General features: G+C 41.7%; 1 protein-coding gene across 1 annotated transcript in view; it reads left to right on the top strand.

Annotated features, from left to right (window-relative positions):
• NCOR1 (nuclear receptor corepressor 1) overlaps nt 1-20,902 on the top strand; it is a 114,667-nt gene that overhangs the window by 51,507 nt on the left and 42,258 nt on the right. Inside the window, 9 exon segments of the mRNA XM_070389549.1 lie at nt 449-627; nt 1,103-1,157; nt 1,826-1,927; nt 5,807-5,931; nt 7,440-7,657; nt 8,529-8,591; nt 10,758-10,897; nt 12,394-12,520; nt 20,271-20,775. Of these exon segments, the coding sequence (XP_070245650.1) occupies nt 449-627; nt 1,103-1,157; nt 1,826-1,927; nt 5,807-5,931; nt 7,440-7,657; nt 8,529-8,591; nt 10,758-10,897; nt 12,394-12,520; nt 20,271-20,775 (1,514 nt within the window).

The raw sequence follows: 20,902 nt of genomic DNA on the forward strand, positions 1-20,902 counted from the left end.
TAGTTAATCTAAAAACAATGACCTTAAGATTTTGGTTCCTATCTGCGTATTTTTCTATTTTATTATTCTATAAAATGATGTTGAGACTTTTTAAAATGAGGCAATATTAATGTTAATAAGTGCTTCATAAGGTCATTTCTTCAGTGATCTGACATCATTGTGTGTCCTTTAGGTCTAAGATCCATCTGCTGCGTTTAAGGAAAGAACTCTTCTCACATTGTAGTGGTGGATTTAAAAAAGTACATGTACTTTCTGCCTCTCTGCCTCTGTTATTCATACAATGAGTATTTATTAGATTCGTATATAATGACCATATGTTAGATGTTATGGTACCACTGCCATTGTCATTAAAGTGCATATGTGGTGTTTCAGTGTCTGTTAAGATAGTCTGTGGCCCTCTTTAAGTTTAATTCTATGTACATTGCATTTCTTCTTTGTTTTCCTTCAGAATAATGAGAAACAAATGCGACAGCTCTCTGTGATCCCACCTATGATGTTTGATGCTGAACAGAGACGGGTCAAGTTCATTAACATGAATGGGCTCATGGAGGACCCTATGAAGGTTTATAAAGATAGGCAGTTCATGAATGTTTGGACTGACCATGAGAAGGAGATCTTTAAAGACAAGTAATTTAAATTTTAAATTATTCTCTAATAGAAGCTTATATGAGTTAGTGAAAAATATTGGCATTTACTTGTAAATTGAACTGTTTCCCCTAAAACATGGCCCCATTTTGGCATTTGAATAACGTGGGAGGCAGAGAAGACAGATAGGATGCAACCTTCCTGTAAATTTATAGCTGGAAATATAGGTACCAGCTTAGAACAGAGTTGTGGAGGCACTTTAAGAGTGGTACCCAAACCTGAGTGGTGTCAGAATCACTGGGGGTGCATTTGAAAGTTACAGATATCTGTGCAATACTGTATCCCAATCCAGTCAGTTCCTGGTGGACTGTGCTCAGGAACCTATGCCCTTTAAGAGGACATTGGCCTTTAGGAGTCACTAGGAATTAGTCTACATTATATTTGTATTCCCAAGGGCTTCCCCCACCTCTTTTTAAGTTGTTAAAGTGTGTGTGTGTGTTGTTCTTGTTTTACTCAGGTTTATCCAGCATCCAAAAAACTTTGGACTGATTGCATCTTACTTGGAAAGGAAGGTAGGAAGTGGTTTACACTGAGATTGTTGATAGATTTGGGTTGGTTGCTGCTTTGAAAGTTTTGTGTGCTAAAGCACAGAAGTAGTTAAATAGTTTTTGCAAAGGGCTTGACATAGAAAAGATTCTTATGTGAATAATATAGTGGTGTTTACAGTCATATGATGATGATTCTAAGTACAACACAGACTAATTTTCATGGTTAATGAAAATGACCTGATACTATGTTTCCCTAAAAACACACAGGTTACAGTGTTTTTCTGAACATCATTAAACTTCTAATTAAAATTTCAGAGTCCTGATTTTCCCTGAATTTGTTCGACAGTGTATTATTGCATGTTGGGTTTATGAACAAAATATTTAAAGAGACATTTTGAATATTTACTTATATAGAGGAAGAAAGAGAATTTAGTTACTGGTTAATAAGAAAGTGCTTGAATGCTTCTGATAGTTCCTGGTATCTTTTACATAATTTGTGTTAAGACAGCTGTAATTGTCCATCAAAATAGTAGATACTATATATATTTTACAGCCTAGATATGCCTTAAAGAGCTAGCCATTTGTGTTTTTCTCCAGTTTATATTTTGAGAACACTAGAGATTTTCCTTGAAGATGTTGCTTGATTTTTTTTTTTTAATTCAATCTCATTGGATCCTCAATTTTTTTTATAGAGTGTTCCCGATTGTGTTTTATATTACTACTTAACCAAGAAAAATGAGAATTATAAAGCCCTAGTAAGAAGGAACTATGGAAAACGCAGAGGGAGAAACCAGGTATGTTTCATTATCATATGGAAACTATTTCAAGGTTGGTGGACTATAAAGATGAAAAATTTTATAATAGGGGCTTTCTCTGTATTATACTTTAGGCATTGACCTTTCTATCAAATTAATTAGAATGTTATGAACATGCTTTGATTATTTTGAAGTTAATCTATATTTAATGTGTTGCATTTTCTATTTTGAATGCATTTTAAGTTTCTGGCATACCAAAATTAATGAGAAGTTTTATATTTTCATGATACTGAAATTGTGCACGTCAGAGTTAACAATTGTAATATAATTAAACACAAGCACTGTGATATCTTAATGAATACACCACCCTTTCCAGTCCTTTGGTCTGTGAAGGGGACAGGTAGAGTAAGGTGACTATAGAGTCAAGGGTTGTTTGCTAAAATACTTAGAACCTGATTGTTTCAGGTTAGCTTCAATTCTGGGGTTGGAGCACTCGATGTCAGAGGACTGTGTCTAATGCAGTGCAGTGTGTGTTTTCACAGTGGCAGTTCAGAACTTTAGAAGCTCTTTTCCTTCGAATAGCTGGTCAGCTGCCGCCACAGCTCCCTCCTGCTCTTCTGTGTGCCACATGCCCTGAGACCACTCAGGATGGTGGCACCTGTGAACACGACGGCTACTGCCGTCATGAGCGTTCTGAAGTGCTTTGTTCTCCACAGCCCCCGCCTGCCTTCCCTGGTCATGCTGATCTCCAGATACAGGTTCCCTCATGATGTGTGGTCAGAAGTGTCTTGTGTGTTCTGTGTCATTGTTTCCTCCAGAGCAATGCCACCTTTTGGAATGTGGTCTCACAGACTTCAGAAGCAGTGTTTTTTGGTCAAGAAAAGTATAGAGTATTTGAGGAGTCAGCTGCGTAAAGGCTGCTGGAGGTTGGGGAAGCCACAGTGGGGTGAGGGGCCAGGACTGAGATCCTAGTAAGTGAGGGGCATCGGTGGGTGGTGTGTGCAGAGCACAGATGTCCCTTTGCTTGTAAGGTTCTGCTGTGGGCTGGTTTCAGGTAGCAGGGCATGTGGGGGTGTTTGCTTACCTGAAGACCCTGGTTGATATTAGGGGCAGAAGAGTATTGGGGGAACATGTGTTGTTCAAACCTGAGGACAGTGGACCTCTTTCCTTGTCTTGAGCTGAGTTGACACTTCCCCATGACTTTTCGGGGCTGTAAACCGTTTCTGGGTTATGCAGCCTGCTTGCTAGGCAGATGGCTGAGTTTGTCATTGGTGTGCCATCTTGTTGGTTCAGATGACAGATGAATGCTACCTTTGTGGGGTACAGGGTGAGGTTACTAGCATTTGAAACAGGTCTTGTGACCACTGTGGCATACTCGTGAGTCGGGGTGAATGAAACATTCCCAGTTGTAAAGCAGAACTAGTCACAATTGGAGAGTATGCATTTGAAAATCTTCCCGATTTCTTAGTTTTCTCTAAGGTGATAATGCATACTCAAAAGAAAATGAAACTTGCAATTAAAAGGGTGTGAAGCTGTGAAGGTCAGATAAGGCCAGCAGGGAGTTGTGATAGTGAAACAATCTAGCCAAAGGCCCAGAGTGGAAGAGTGGATTCCATTCTTGATGAATTGTGGAAATTTCATAGAATCAAGATCATGAGGACAGAAAGCAGGATTGGCAACAGTGGAAAGATGGGATGTGGAGGGCTGGGCACATGAATAGATTGCAGAGTCCTGGAGGTGACGCATGCCCACTGAAGATGGTGGTGGGGATGCCCTGTGGGAGGTTTTGATGGGTATGACCTGAAAGTATTTCACACACAGGATATCATGTTGATAGAAAAGGCAGTGACTAGCATCTTGAATCTGAAGAATAATGACAAGGCCTAATGGCCCATGAGAAATGCTGGTCTGGAAGAAGCACAAGCTGCAATCAAGATTGCCGGGAGAAATATCAATAACCTCAGATATACAGATGCTACCACCCTTATGGCAGAAAGTGAAAAAGAACTAAAAAGCCTCTTGATGAAAGTGAAAGTGGAGAGTGAAAAAGTTGGCTTAAAGCTCAATATTCAGAAAACGAAGATCATGGCATCTGGTCCCATCAGTTCATGGGAAGTAGATTTGGAAACAGTGTCAGACTTTTATTTTTGGGGGCTCCAAAATCTCTGCAGATGGTGACTGCAGCCATGAAATTAAAAGACGCTTACTCCTTGGAAGAAAAGTTATGACCAACCTAGATAGCATATTGAAAAGCAGAGACATTACTTTGCCAACAAAGGTCCGTCTAGTCAAGGCTATGGTTTTTCCAGTGGTCATGTGTGGATGTGAGAGTTGGACTGTGAAGAAAGCTGAGCGCCGAAGAATTGATGCTTTTGAACTGTGGTGTTGGAGAAGACTCTTGAGAGTCCCTTGGACAGCAAGGAGATCCAACCAGTCCATTCTGAAAGAAATCAGCCCTGGGATTTCTTTGGAGGGAATGATGCTGAAGCTGAAACTCCAGTACTTTGGCCACCTCATGCGAAGAGTTGACTCATTGGAAAAGACTCATGCTGGGAGGGATTGGGGGCAGGAGGAGAAGGGGACGACAGAGGATGAGATGGCTGGATGGCATCACTGACTCGATGGACGTGAGTCTGAGTGAACTCTGGGAGTTGGTGATGGAGAGGGAGGCCTGGCGTGCTTCGATTCATGGGGTTGCAAAGAGCTGGACACGACTGAGTGACTGAACGGAACTGAACTGAATGAGCCATGTGATGAAGTCATCTCTGTGTTCCTGGGAGACTTTGAGAGTCCATCCTTAATACTAAATGATGAAGAAAGGTGTCATAGGTAGACTTTCTGAAATTTGTAAAAAGATTTTAAACACCATGGTTGAACAGTGTTCTAGAAGGGGCGGTTGGGAACAAGACGGGTTCTGATTCTTCTTTCTACCTGGGTTGGAAGGAGGCATAGTGTAGGACATTTTCTGGAGAAGACCGAAGAGAAATTATCTTAAGGAAAAAGCTAATGGTAGTTTTGGGGAGTTGGTAAAAGACTTTGAGATTCCATCAAAAATTAAGGAAAATTTTGCTTTGTTCTGGGCAAAGGCATGAAAATGTTGGGTGTGCTGAGGGTAGCCTGAGCACAGACCCTTTGGGAAGGAGCAGAGACTGGAAAGAGGTACTATGCCTGGGATGGTCCTGTTTGGTTAGGCCGTTGGATTTCTTCAATAAACAAACGTAATAGGACTCAACACAAACTTAATTTTACTTTTCTCTCAGAATCACAATTCTAGTACTCGATACATCAGAGATACAAGGGTCTATATCTTATCTCTCCCAGTCTTTGTTATATGCTTATTTACAGTCACTTAGTTGTAATTACAGCTTAGATATATTTGAGTGTTTACTTTTCACTTTGTTGTATCCATAGTATTTTTCCAAATTGCTTCATTCTTGATAATGACCCTGACTGTCTACTATTCTGATAAATGAATGTTTCCCCCAAAGACAAACAACATAAAGAGGTTTCTTGTAGTATTATCCATAATGATGAAAAAATTGGCAGCATATTAAATATTTAATACTAGGGACAATGGTTTGATAAATTATAGTTTATCAAATTTCACAGCAGAATTGAAATGTTTGACAGATTAGATATTGGAATTAAGAGTATCAACCTCAGATTTCTGAGTGGAATCCTAACATTGTCACCTCTCTGGATCCAAACACAAGGAGCATGTGTGTGTGTGTACCCTTGTAAGCAATACATACAGACTACATTAAAGAGCTTTCAGATGATTTTTAATACATGACCCCTAGTTACATTGTGGAGGATTAATTAATAAGTTTAATTTGTTGCATAGATATTTATTATTACAATTTGAGGAGCTATTTCTTTTAACTTTCCAACTTTACAAATGATGGTTCATTCTAGCAGCAAATTGCCCGACCCTCACAAGAAGAAAAAGTAGAAGAAAAGGAAGAGGATAAAGCAGAAAAAACAGAAAAAAAAGAGGAGGAAAAGAAAGATGAAGAAGAAAAAGATGAAAAGGAGGACTCTAAGTGAGTTAGTTAAATATTATTGTTATTTGAAAATAATGAGATTGAATCTATTGAAGGTATAAAGTTTTAGATTTTAGAAAAATAAATGGGATATGTGTTTTGTCACCTAGTAGTTATTTGACATAATTAAGGGGTGGAATATTCTAGTAAGTATAACTTTTGGATTGATGGACTTACTTGCCAGATATGACCTAGTCTGTTTCAGAAGGGATGGACTAAATAATACACAAGTAGTTGTTGCTTGTGTAGTTGTTCATTTCTTTTTAATATTTATTTTGTTATTTCTCTAATCTTGGAAATACTGAAGGTTTGTCTGATTTTGAGGCAGTTAAAGCAGCCTAAATCATTTGTCATGGTTTTTAAAGTGTTAGATACTCAGGCCATTCTAATTTTGTACTTTAGGAAGATGAAACCTATAGTTTTGTTTTGTTTTTTTTTACTTATTCAGATAAAACATTTGTCCTCACCACGTGGTCAGTGGTTATAAGTTACTCATAAGTGCTCATAAGTTACTGCCACATCTCGTTTTGACTTTGTTCTTAAAATCCCTGGTTTGTTTAATGAGCGCGCATACGCTGCTTCTGAGAGCTCAGTCTTCTGGAGGGTACAGAGACCTGCATGACATGTGCTCTTTTCGGGCAGTTTATAAGCCAGGAGGGGAATTAGGCAAGATCCAAGGGAGGAGAAGAAAATGGCCTGGAAGGCATGTGCAGAAGCTGGGAGACTGAGAAGAGCTTGAGATTTTCTTCCATCTGTATAGTCTAGAGGACTTCATGCAGGAGCTAGTGGTCAGTGTGGGTACAATAGAGGGTGTAGCGTGGATGGACAGGCCTCCTTGGGAAACGGCAGATAGTGGTTTCATTAGACTGGGACATCAGACGCCTCAGGAGAAAAGTAGAAGGAGGTTGGGGTTCGATATGTAAAGCCTTAAATCTCAAATGTGGACTTCACTCAGGGAGTGGTATGGCTCTGTTTGGGAAAAGGTAGGCTTAGCATGGCTGAAATGATTTCCTGCCACAGGTCTTCCACTAGAATGTGGCTCTGTGAGCAGTTTAGGATGAACGGAGAGGTGGGAGGCAGGCAGGCAGGCGTGAAAGGCTGGGGCTAGGCTGCTGGGGCTCTGGACATGTGCAGCGGTGAAAGAAGCACAGGTGGTGGGAGAAATGTTAGTGAGATGGAAGGTTCACTGATGGGGAGTGACGAGTATGGGAGAGAGCTGCAGGCGCGATCAGGTCTGTAAACTGGGTGATGGTGAGCGTGCTGGTTTTGTCAACAGCAGGTAGTTGGGGCCGAGGGAGCAGGAAGCAGGGAGGGTGAGTGGGCATGTCTTTGGGTAAATTGAGTTTGTATTGATGAGAAGCCCAAATGGTTATTCCAGGTAACTGAGAGTTTGGGGGTGAGGGGGGCAGTTTGTTCAGTTTCTGTCTGAAGAATTTTGAAAGCTTTAATCTTTTTGGTGTATGTATACTTTTAAATCACACAAAATGTTCTTTGGCCACTGTTTCTAGAGAAAATACCAAGGAAAAGGATAAGACAGAGGGAACAGCAGAAGAAACTGAGGAGAGAGAGCAGGCCACACCCCGGGGCCGGAAGACCGCCAATAGCCAGGGCCGTCGGAAGGGCCGGATCACCAGGTCCATGACCAGTGAGGCTGCGGCGGCCAGTGCTGCTGCGGCCGCGGCCACTGAGGAGCCCCCGCCACCTCTGCCACCACCGCCAGAGCCCGGTGAGTGGACAGGGCTGGAGCGAATGGGCCACAATTTTGTTTGGGGTTCCGTTTCAGTGCTGGGGTGCCGCAGGAGGGACATCTGATATGGGCAGCGTAGAAATCCTGATCTAAAACTCTGGCCTTTACATTTGTTAGACTGAAATATCAAAGTCTTCTGAAAAAGAGCACCAGCCCTGACCTCACTACCCTAAGACTGTGGGTTTCCTTTGTACTTAGTTGTAATCCTAGTGTGCGTGCCCCCTTGTTTTCTAAGGTTTTAACTAGGCACGTGTCACAAATGTCTTCTAGTTTCTGAGTGATCTTTATTATCACTTTTGGTAGCTGTGAAATGCTGGCCATCTCTTCCCCCTTTAAAGCTAACATAGATGGCACTGTAATGAAAAAAACTGTATTCACCTGGCATTTTCTTTCTGTTAAATTGACTTTCATAGGAATAAATTCTTAGACAAGGAAATACTGGGTCTAAGCATAGGCATTTTTCTCTCTTATTAGGAACTATCTTCATTAGTTTATAAAAGGATCATATTAATGACGAGTCCTGTCACTGGTGGCTCGGTGGTACCAAGTTTATTATTACATGAAGTATTGATATGAAGAAAGTGCAAGTTCTGGGAATGACAAGGATAAAATGAAATAATTTAGACAGGCGAATGGGGACAGATCATGGTGGGCTTTGTTTTGACTATATTCTGCTTTGCTTACAAAACAAAGATTTTTAAATAGATGAGTGTTGTAATTAGATTGGTGCTTTAGAAAGATAACTGGTGAGAGCGTGGAGGTGTGTTTGGAGTTAACAGATTATATGCTTGGTGCTGTATAATCTGTGGATGACTTTTCTCTGACTTACTGAGTTCTACCTTTGTTTCAGTTTCTACGGAACCGGTAGAAACCTCTCGATGGACAGAAGAAGAAATGGAAGTTGCTAAAAAAGGTAAATGATAGTAGTTCAGGTTCTTCGGGTTTGTTTTTGTTTGTTTTTAGGGTTATTAGTAATGAGTGGTATGGAACTAATTCCTTTTTAATCAAAAAAAAAAAAGTTCTTCCACAATGGAAGCAGAATTTAGAAGTACACTTAGAAGGTTTTTTTTGACAGTATCCTGCTCTGTAACATACCCCAGTGTGTCTTGTTTGAGGGACCCACTTTTGAGGGATTTAACATTCTCTCTCATTTTATTTTGAATGTCTTGTTAGAGAGCAGGTAAGCCCTTTCAGTTTTACAGAAGAGTTGTGATTAAATGCAATTAATGTTGTTTTGGAAGGTATTTGATAGAAAAAGTCTCTTATTTAAAAGTTGCATTTAATAGAATGATAACTATTTCCTCAGTTTGCATTTAGTAAGGCTAAGTTTGATTACAAATTGCTAAGAAATTGTGCTGTGATTCAAGAGATGAGAGCATGGACTTTACAGCCAGACAGATGAAGGATTGAGTTCTGCCTCTGACACTTGTGTAGCATATGGCCTTCATTTTACTCTGGAACACTATGGGTCTTTTGTTCTTCTGTTCTTGCTTATAAATGACCTGTATAAAGTACAGGTCATACAGTTAGAAATTAGCTAAAATTTCTAAAAGGATAAATAATTGGTTTATAAATAAATTCTTTTTAAGTAAAATAATTTTGAGAAAATTTAGCCAATTCTTTTGAGCGTTAAGGATTTACCTTGCAGTTCCAAAGAGAAATTAGTACAAATAGCTTGACCTTTTAGTGACACATTTCAGATTTATTTTCTATTTAGCTGGTAATGAGTAACACATTTAAGAATCATGTAAACTTTGCCTAAAATACAGCAGTTTAGAGTGTTCTGTCCTCAGAATATTTTTATTTGAGGTGTGTTTGCTGTGACAGTTGTACTCATATGCATTGCTGTCATCTGACTGTCACAGCGCAGTAAATGGATGCCCACGTGGCCACAGTGTGGTCTGGTCCGAGGCACATCCCCACACCCAACTGCTCCTGCCCCTTCCTTTCAGCTTTTGTCATATGCTGGCAGAAACTGGAGGTGATCTTCAGTTTTCATTGTGAAGGAGTCTACTGGTGTTAACCTTGAAAAGTTGATGTTTTCCCCGCCAATTGTTGAATTTGCACTAGAAATTCCTGTTTGGATACACCTATGTCTAATGTACATCTCTGTTTATGCATTTATATGCCCATATTTCATGCACATATGTTTCTGTGTGCATATGTGTGTCATTTGTTGGAAGGAAGTCAGATTGCATAGGTTCCTGTGATGCATTGTGTTACAGAAGGTTTAAGAAAACCTGGTTGAAAAAGACACTGATGTATAGAACAGTCTTATGGACTCTTATGGGAGAGGGAGAGGGTGGGAAGATTTGGGAGAATGGCATTGAAACATGTAAAATATCATGTATGAAACGAGACGCCAGTCCAGGTTCGATGCACCATACTGGATGCTTGGGGCCAGTGCACTGGGACGGCCCAGAAGGATGGTATGGGGAGGGAGGAGGGAGGGGGGTTCAGGATGGGGAACACATGTATACCTGTGGCGGATTCATTTTGATATTTGGCAAAACTAATACAATTATGTAAAGTTTTAAAAATTCAAAAAAAAAAAATTCAAAAAAAAAAAAAATCTTCCGGAAAGAGTAAAACAACAACAACAACAACAAAAAGAAAACCTGGTTGATATTTTTGAGGGGATCCTTGATTGGAAATGGACTGGGGACATGTTGATTATACCTGGAGCCTCAAGTATGTGTCTTTACTTGGTGTTAGTCACTCACATTTGATTGCCTTATTAACTTTGTGCTGATACAGTGTTCCCCAGGATCTAGAAGTACCTAACCACGCAGTTGACAGTGTCTGGGCTCTCCCTCCCTGTGTGTCTGCATTGTCCTGGTCCTCTGGGAGATAACACAGCAAGGACAGGGTCACATTCTTCCAATATTGAGCATGTTTGAACTTTGGATAGAAAAATAGAGCTGTTAATGAATTTGTGTCAATCACATTTCAATAAGCATTGAAATGTATCAATAAATAAATGATGGTGAGTGCAAGGATTAGGGGTATTGTATTATTTTTCTTGTTTGCTGTATCAGGTGACTATTCAGTTAATGTTTGGTTTGTTTTTAAAATACAGGTCTAGTGGAACATGGTCGTAACTGGGCAGCAATTGCCAAGATGGTGGGAACTAAAAGTGAAGCCCAATGTAAAAACTTCTATTTTAACTATAAACGGAGGCACAACCTTGACAACCTTTTGCAGCAGCATAAACAGAAAGTGAGTGTCTCAGAGGTGGTGAATCTTTTACTTACTGTTTTTTGGGGGTTTTTTTGCGCTTCAAAGATTGCTCTTGAAGAAAACTTTTTTGTAGCCTTACCTATAAAGGATATGCTAGTTTCTTGGCACAAGTTGACTCTGTTTATTGCCCGGAGAGAAAAATTTCTGTTAGTAGTAATGGCAGTGCAGTACTTTTGAATTACTGTAAACTGGATTTGAAAAATATAAGCATTTTGGAGTTTGAATTGAAAACTTCAGAGTTCTGTTGACCATATTGAATGAGTTGATCTGGCTTATGAAAAAAGACGTTTTCTCAGAGACTCCATGGGGTAAAGACTAAAAACCAGCAAGTTTTGAAGTGTTACGGAAAAAATTATTTAAAGATTATGAGAGATTATTGAAAATGCGTTAACAAGAAAATTCCAGTGTTCTCAGAGTCTACAGAGCTCTTTGAGGGCTCCATGAATATTTTGTTTTCATAAGAATATTAAGCTGTTCCCTTTCTCACTGTGTGGACATTTGCATCCATGGGGTCAGAGAAGCTGTGAGTGAGAGTGCTGGTACGCTGGTGTGGACCTTGGTGGCACCGCCAAGCTCAGTGCACTCTTCATCTCCAGGCAGTTGCAGCTTTGTTTTTGTAAAACGGCAGTTTCACTTAGTGCCCTTGGTGAAGCAAATAAAACTTGGCTTTGGTAAACCTTGAGCCTTGCACACATGTCTGTATAATGATGGGCGGGGCAGAGAGCCCTCTGTACTGTCTTGGGCCAGGGTAGCACTCAAGGAAAGGCACACTGGGGTTGTTTGAGCTCCAAGCTAAACAAACCTCGCCTTTGTCATGGAATGTCATTTTTAATTAAAAGCATGACAGAAAAACCAGGCTTTTCAGACCTGAAAGTTTGCAGACATTTTCTTGAAAATGAATGAGCCTGTCTTGAAAGAAAACATCCATTAATATTGGTTGCCATTTTTAAATTTCCAGCTGTTAGGCAAAAATTAAAATTTTGGTAAATGTGTGTCTCTCACCATGAGCTTAACATCTTCACACTACTCAAAGACTTTTCTGATGAGACTCTCTAGCTGCTAGCATTATGAGCAATTTTTATTTTTCTTAACATAATTTTCTGTCTTCCACATTCCATGACATTATTTTTACTAGAAAATAAATGTGTATGTTATTTTTATTAGAAAAATAACATTTTTTGGAGGTGGAGAAGAACAGGAGTCTTTCAGGCTTTGGCTGTTTGTCCATGTAGAGTGATAAGTAGTTCCGAAAATGGTTTGGATGTGACTTTTGATCATTCTGATAAAAGCGATCTATCTGCACACAAGGCCTGTTAGTGGTCCCTGAAGGGACTGCCTGCCCCCAGCCAGGGTGCTTGTCAGACAGGCAGCTGCTGGTCTAGAGTACACCTTCTGCCTCAGCTCAGCTGTGAGAAGGCTTGCTTCTTTCCTTTCAGTTATGTAAATCCCAAGTAACAGTAGTTTTACTCTTCTAGGCCTCACGGAAGCCCCGTGAAGAGCGAGACGTGTCTCAGTGTGAAAGCGTGGCCTCCACCGTCTCGGCACAGGAGGATGAGGACATTGAGGCCTCTAACGAAGAGGAGAACCCCGAGGACAGTGAAGGTACCACCACTCTTCCGTCTGGTTGTGGCGTCTGCTGGCCCACATGCGTGATGGGTGCCTTAGTTGTTTGGCTGTCTAGGGATTGCTTCATTCAGGAAACGAGAGCACAGCGTATTTATCATTCAATCACACGTGTATTTATGTAGCTCCTGAGATGGTCCAGGTGCTGCAATTGAAAAGTCTTGAAGGATGGCAGTCCTACCTGAGGCACTAAGTGCCGACGTCCATAAGCTGTCACTGTGTCTCTATCGTTGCCACACATGTTGGTTCAGTCAGTACCTTCAGTTTCATTTTCCTCTTTCTTTATTTTATCGAGCTTGATTTATTTCAGCATTTATAAAGCTGAACATGTCATATTGATGTTTTCATGAAAAAAATGTATTAATGTCCCAGAGGCGTTGGCCAAAGAAATGTCAAGAAACTTAAATAAAATCCTTTATGCTTTTGAAAAATTAGTGACAACTTCCTCAAAAAGTAAATGTTTTCTTGATTTTTTTCGAATTAAAAAAGGTACCTAATTTAGTTTACATTACTATTAAAGTTTCTGTGAATTTCTTTTAACTGTCCTCTTCTCAAGTGGGGATTTTCACAGTGATTCCAGTAGCTTTTAATATGTTATATCTTAAACGTATTCATGTTTTATGTATGCAAATATTTTCTCTATCTCATTTGCTTTTTATCTTTAAATTACCAGAATTAAAGCTTTGCAGGTAATTAGAGCTGTTTGCATTTTCCTTTGTAGGCGCTTATGTTTTAAGCTTAAAAGGTTCTACACCTTCCAGGAGTTTTAGAAATACTAAATTCTGGTTTTTCTACAAATTGTTGTCATTGGGTTTTAAACTTAAAATTTATCTTGAAATGGGTTTTGACTTTGAGCAATAAGTGAACTTTATTCTGTGAGGTTTTGTGAAAACCGAGGTCAGGTCAGTTCAGTTCAGTCGCTCAGTCATGTCCGACTCTTTGCAACCCCATGAATCGCAGCACGCCAGGCCTCCCTGTCCATCACCAACTCTCAGAGTTCACTCAGACTCAGGTCCATCGAGTCAGTGATGCCATCCAGCCATCTCATCCTCTGTTGTCCCCTTCTCCTCCTACCCCAAATCCCTCCCAGCATCAGAGTCTTTTCCAATGAGTCAACTCTTCGCATGAGGTGGCCAAAGTACTGGAGTTTCAGCTTTAGCATCAGTCCTTCCAAAGAAATCCCAGGGTATTGCCAAAATGGAGAGACCACTGGAGCAGGCTTGCCTGGGGCGAGCTGAGGGGCTGCAAGCAGTCTGAAGGGGTGGCTGGCATTTGGAAAGAGGTCCTCAGAGTGTGCTGACTTCAATAGGGTTGTAACTGGTAGCCAGTATTGCCTGGGTTATAAATGTACATGAAGCTTTTATTTCACAAGACTGGGTGGCTTAAACAATAGAAACTTATCTATTGTATTAGTGCTTAGTCACTCAGTCATGTCCAACTCTTTGTGACCTCAGGAACTTTAGCCCAGAAGGCTTCTCTGTTCATGGGATTCTCCAGGCAAGAATACTGGAGTGAGTTGCCATTTCTTTGTCCAGGGGGTCTTTCCCGCCCAGGGATCGAACCTGGTCTCTTCTGCATTATAGGCAGATTCTTTACCATTTGAGCCACCAGGGAAGCCCTTTAAATTAGGGTCCAATTTTTATGACCTCATCTAACCTTTATTATCTCCTTTTAAGGGCATTATTTCCAAATATAGTCACATTGAGGGTTAGGGCTTTAACATAAATTTGGGGGTGGGGTGGGACACAGTTCAGTGCATAACAAGGGCCAAGTCTATTTGTCATATGTATGTTTATTTCAGAACATGGAATCCTGTTGCATGGACTGACATACTCTTAAAAATTGAACACCACGAAATGACTTTTTTCCTTCTCTTTTCTTCCTGTTTCTTTGTCTTTGTGTGAAGCTTTTTCCAAACTGTCAAATGAGGTTGTCAGGTTAATTACAACCTGGTATTACAGCAATGCTTCCGTGGGCTCTAGTGTGGACTGGCCTGGTCACATCATGCCATTTGTACATGTGTGTGTGTTGTGACGTCTGGTGGTGCTGGTTTAGTCGCTAAGTCATGTCTGACTCTTGCAACCCAGCGGGCTGTAGCCCGCCAGGCTCGTCTGTCCATGGGATTCTCTAGGCGAGAATACTGGAGTGGGTTGCCATTTCCTTCTCCAGGTCTTCCTCCCAACCCAGGAATTGAACCCATGTATCCTGCATTGCATGCAGATTCTTTACCAACTGAGCTATGAGGGAGATCCTTGGAATGATGACATCTGGAATGGTTTCCTATTAGTAGGAAATGAACTTGCCACCAGAATGGTGGGGTCTGCAGTTCCTTTGACTTAAATTTCACTTGTCAGAGAAGAGCAGCAAGCACAGTGCGTTTTCCATGAGCCCTGATTGGTCTTAACTGCTCAGTTCAGGGAGACCCTGAAGCCACATGGGTTTGTGCCCTCAGGCTCTTGCGCTCGGGTGAGTGGAGATAGCTGCTAGAGGCCAAGTCTCCATGTTGGCTTCCTGAATGGGCGTCTGACCATATGAGTATCTTTCGTAATTCGATGAGTTACATCAGAAGGACCAAACCTTTGTTGTAATTTAGATTTTCTCTTGGTCTGAATCATTCTTTGAGGTGTTCTGAGGGGGAAAGAAAAAGACACTCACACTTGGCTGGTGCTTGGTAAAGCACTGAGACTTGAAAGAAGAAGATAACTGAAGGAGTGCTTATGCCAGATGATGTCATCTGCATAATCACTGACGTGTCCTCCAGGCTTTGGAGGAGAAATGACTTGTTAGTTTGTCCTCGAACTTGGCTTCCATCACTGTGTGAATAGAAATGATGCTGCTGCTGCCACTGCTAAGTTGCTTCGGTCGTGTCTGACTCTGTGCAACCCCATAGACGGCAGCCCACCAGGCTCCACTGTCTCTGGGATTCTCCAGTCAAGAATACCAAAGTGTGTTGCCATTTCCCTCTCCAATGCATGAAATTGAAATTGAATGTGAAGTCTCTCAGTTGTGTCCAACTCTTCGGGACCCCATGGACTGCAGCCCACCAGGCTTCTCCGTCCATGGGATTCTCCAGGCAAGAGTACTGGAATGGGGTGCCATTGCCCTCTCCGGAAATGAGGATGAAGTCTGGCTTTTTGTCTGCCTTTCAACACTGGTAGCATCTTTCACCAACCATAATTGCTGCTGTCCATTAGACCTTATAACACATGAGGTGCTCTTCTGAGCTTTTGTCTTTTGATTTTGTTTTTGTTGTTGAGACTTGAGCTGTTATCTGAGTCCAGGCTCACACATCTAACTGCCTGTATAACCTTTGTATTTGGGCACCTAAGGGTTAACAGCATCCGAAACCGACCTGTGTCTCTCACCTCCACACCTCCCTTTCCCTCCAGTCTCCCCCTGGGTGCGTGGGTGCATCTCCTTAGATCTCCCCTCCTCCATTGCTGCCACCCCACTTAGAGCCACTGTCCCTTCCTTCAGTGGCCTCTGGATTGGTCTGCTTGCTGCTGTTTGTTCCATTATATTTTTTTTCCTCCAGAGAGCAGCCCGAGTGAACCTTGTAAAATACAAATCAGGTCAGGTCTCTCTGCTCCACATCCTGTGATGCTTCTCCCATCTCATTCAGAATCAAAGCTGGAGGCCTGCAGGGAGGCGTGCAGCCTCCCTGTAGGCACTGGCCCCTCTTACGTCTCTGGCCTCTGGCGGCCCCTTCTGTTGCTCACTCTGTTCTTTTTTACTGTGGTTAAATGAGATAAAATTGACATATAATGTTACACTAGTTTCAGGTGAACAACATAATGATTCAGTACTTGTACATTATGAAATAATCTAGTTCATCATCCAGTAAGTCTGGTTAACTTTCATCATTGCATAGTTACTTTTCTTGTGATGAGAATTTTTAATGTCTACTCTTGGCAACTTTCAGATTTACAACACAGTGTAATTAACTGTAGTCATTATGCCGTATGTCACATCCACAGGATTTAGTTATTTTATAACTAGGTGTTTGAGTCTTTTGACACATTCATCCCTTTTGCCTACTCCTCACCTCCTGCCTCTGACAACCACCAGTGTATTCTCTCTATTGGTGCTGTTTTCTTTTTAAAGATTCCACATGTGAGTGAGATCATCCAGTGTCCTTCTCTGTCTGACTTATTTCACTTAGCACAGTGCCCTCAAGTTCCATCTGTGTTGTCAGAAATGACAAGACATATATTTATATATGTTTACATATATGTGTGTGTGTGTATATACATACCACATTTTCTGAATCCTTTCATCCATTGACAGACACTTAGGTTGCTTCCATATCTAGGTTATTGTAAATAGTGCTCCAGTGAATGTTGGAGTGCATATATTTTTTCAAGTTAGTGTTTTTTTCCCCCCTTCAGATAATACCCAGGCATAGAATTGCTGGGTCATATGGTAGTCCTGTTTTTAATTTTTTGAGGAAGCTCCATACTCTTTTTCATAGTGGCTGCACCAGTTCCCTTCCTACCAGCAGTGCATTAAGGGCCCCCCTTCTCCACGTCCCCCCAGCTGTTGGCACTGCTTGTCTTTGTGATGATGGCACTGGCAGGTGTGAGGCGCCACTCCCTCTGTTTGCCCACTGTCCTCATTGCTGCGCCCAAGCTGACAACCCCAGGTGAGGGGCTTTTCCGCGTGCTCATTTCTTCCTGGCATGCGCTTCCCCACTTCCTTTGGGCCTCTGGCGATGTCATGTGAGTGCTCTCATGCCTCTGTACCCACTGGCTCTCAGTGAGTTCCATATTTACTGCGTTTATTACTACCTGATGTGTCAAGTGTTTATTGCTCATTCCCTGTTTCACCCTAGGATTTCTTCTCCCATGGCTGGGTTACCAGGACCTCAAACAGCTTCTTACATGGCAGGTGTTAGGCACATATTTGAATGAATGAAAGCATGAATTTGTCGAGTTATTAAAAATTATGTTATGTGTGAAAAGTATTTGTTCTCATATGATCATTTAAGTTTTTATTTTTACTGTTTTTTATATAAAAATGATACATTTATGGCATCAGAGTTTCCTATTTTGCTTAAAATATTTCTGCATATCTCTTGAGGTTATTTGTATTTCGTACTAGATTATCTTCTTAAGAGTTTTAAAAGGATTTATCCCATTTGGAATTCTTTTTCTGCATTATGTAAGGCAGCATTCGTGTTTTTCTCCCACCAAAGGACCAGTTCTGAGCAATCGCACTCATTAGCTGTTATCCTGCCTCAGAGATTTAGAGCACTGGCTCTGGCATGTATCAGTTCCTCACGTCCATCAGGACCTGTTCCTGACCTTCTCTTCTGTACCACTGGTTTGTCTTGTCTGTCTCTGGGGCAGCCCCAAACGTGTCGTAATACATTGACTTTGTAGTGAGTTTAAGTGTCTGAGGAGTAAGTCTCTCCCATGCTGGTAACATTTTCTAATTTTCTTGAATTTTCTCAGGGACTTATTTTTTCACGTAAATTATAAATTGATCTTACACACCTTTGGGATTCTCATTGGAGTTATATGTATTAATTTTAGGGAGATGTAAATTTTTTGTGTTGTCTTGTAATCTATTTTAAGAAAATAATCGAAAACATAATGTTGAAGTGAGTATCTCTGTGTCCTGTTCATAGCAGTGTCGCGTTGAAAGTAGCCCAAGGGTTCAGTAATAGAGGAAAGGTGACATAAACTTAAAGACATGTTCACAGCCACTCATTCATTTCACACCGCATCAGGTATGTGAGCCCGCTCTGTGCCAGGACCTTGGCCTTGTGCTGGTCACTAGGACTAAATGAAAAGCGAAATGTGTAATCCTTACCCGTATGGTGTTCACAGGCTCATGGGAGCAACAGCCAGGGGTCACGTAATTGTGAACAAAAGTAAAATTGTAGCTGCAGTCAGTACATGTGCTGTGGAAGCCATCAGCAGCAAAGTTCAGCTTTGTTGAGGTAATCAGAGAAGGCTTTTTTTTAAAGCATGTGGTAGTTGATCTAATATCCAAAGGAAAGAGTAGATGAAAGCCATTCAGAATGTGTGTAGTCAGTGGTAAGGGATGCATGGACCTTCAAAGAACTGAAAGAAGACCACAGAGGAGGCAGGGCTGGAGAGGGAGCTGGCAGCTCGCAAGAATGGCCACACCCGGCAGCTTGGGACTGGATCCTGGGAGCAGCAAGGCTCCTGGAGATGTTTTAGGCGGGAGAGAGTGGGAGTGAGTTTTGGTAAGATTGGGCTTTTAAATTCACTCTGGCTTTGTGGTAGAGAGGAGTCTGGGGTGGTGGTGAGAAGAGTCGTTTCTGGAGTCAAATGGCAGTTGTGAAATTGAATAGAAATGGCTGGATTTGAGGGATATTTTTAGAGAGAAATCTATAACTCATCAAGGTGCAGAATCTGGAGATAAATGAGAGGAGCGTGTGAAAGATGACTCCTGGGTTCCTAGCTTGTTTGCTGGATACTAAACTCTAAAAAAGAGCTTGATTTGAGACTTGGAAGAGTTGAATACCAGTCCAGAGTAAGACACAGAGAATTTGTAATTCCTTTGTGACATCTAGGTAAAAGCATTAAAAGTACATGTATGAGATGGAACAAATGGTGGGAAAGACCAGTGTTACAACAAATTAAATGACAGAACCTATGTAATATTGTCCTAGAGCTTTGCTATCCAGTGAGGTAGCCACTGGACACCCGTGTGGTGGTTGAGTTCTTAAAATGTGATTGCAATCTTCCCTCCACCTGAGGATCCTGCATATGCGGGTTCAACCAGCTGCGGGTCCAAAATATTAAAAAAAAAAAAACAAACCCAGAAGGTGCCCCAAAGCAGAATTCCACACTATGGCAACTATTTACACAGCATTTGCATTGTTCGTACAGCTCTTCAGACAGAAGTTTTATTAGGTATCATAAGTCATCTCGAGATGATGTGAAGAGTACTGGAGGATGTGCATAGGTTGTATGCAAACACTACGCCCTTTTATACAAGGGACTTGAGCACCCGTGGATTTTGGTATCTGTGGTGGGGTGTGGGGGTTTTCCTGGAATCAGTCCCCTCCAGACACCAAGGGACAGCTGTCGAGAAAGTTGAGATGTGCCGAAATGTGAAATAGCAAATTTTGAAGACTTAGTACTAAAAAAAGGTAAAACACCTTGTTACTAGGTTTCTATGTTGGTTATGTTTAAAATGGTAATATTTTGCACATATTGGGTTAAATAAAATTATTGTTGAAGTTAATTTTACCTGTCTCTCTTCTTACTTTTTTAACGTGGCCTCAAGAAAAATTAAAATTACAGATGTAATGTGCATTAGGTTCCTCTTTGGATGGTGCTGTTCTAATGTCAGCTCTCCTGGATTAAAAAAAGCAGAGACAGGACTGGTAGAAATAAATCAGAATGTCATCTTTTATGGAAATGTTTTTGATTTAGTTTTATTTTTTAATCTATCTTTTTCAAATTTTGTATGAATTATTTTTGGACATTAAAAGCTTTTATGCTTTCTGTTTCCAAAGACTGAGGCAATTTGAGCTTTCCCTTTCGTACTTTTTAGAAAACTTGTTTTCCCAGTGCTGTGGTACTTCAAGGGAGGTCATCACAGGAGGATAACTCATCCTAAACAAGTACTTTCAAGCATGGCTTCTGTCACCAGCTGACACATGTTCATTATCAGATTTTTATGCTGTATCATTATCTTTAAGGTGCTGAAAATAGTTCTGATACAGAAAGTGCTCCTTCTCCTTCACCAGTTGAAGCTGTCAAGCCTGGCGAAGACAGCACTGAAAATGCGCCTCCTCGAGGGACTGCTGAGGCCGCGGCCGAGCTGGAGGCCACCCCTGATGCCGTGCCCAGGCCTTCTCCCTCGCCGGCAGCTGCGAGCACAAAAGTGGCCGAGGATGACAGTGTGGAAGCCCCGGCGAATGATAGCATCACAGTGGACACGGCCGAGCCGATGGAAGTGGAGCATGAGGAGCACGGGGCTGAAGGCACTTCTGCTCTTGACCTCCCCTCTGCCGCCAAGGCCGATGCTGTGGATGTTGAAATGCGGGTGCCAGAAAGCAGTCCATCCAGAGTCGAAGGGGACCCCAAAGACAGAGACCTGCAGAGGAGTGGCGAGAAGCCGGAGCCTGGAGAAGACGATCTAGGGGTGGCCCAGCAGCTGAGTGCCCCGAGGCCCGAGCCCCTGTCCGACCACGATTCCAGCGCCACTTGCAGTGCAGACGAGGACGTGGACGGGGAGCCCGAGAGGCAGCGGTGAGGCTCCCTCCTTGACCTCCCCCGTCTTTATTCTGCTGGTCGCAGACTGAACCCGGGGTGGTGCTGGCTGCCAAGGTTGCTCCTGTGTAAATACTGGCCAGTGAGAGAGTCTGTCTGCTTTTAC

Source organism: Bos mutus, chromosome 19 (genome assembly GCF_027580195.1).
Source record: "Bos mutus isolate GX-2022 chromosome 19, NWIPB_WYAK_1.1, whole genome shotgun sequence".
Lineage (NCBI taxonomy): Eukaryota > Metazoa > Chordata > Mammalia > Artiodactyla > Bovidae > Bos > Bos mutus.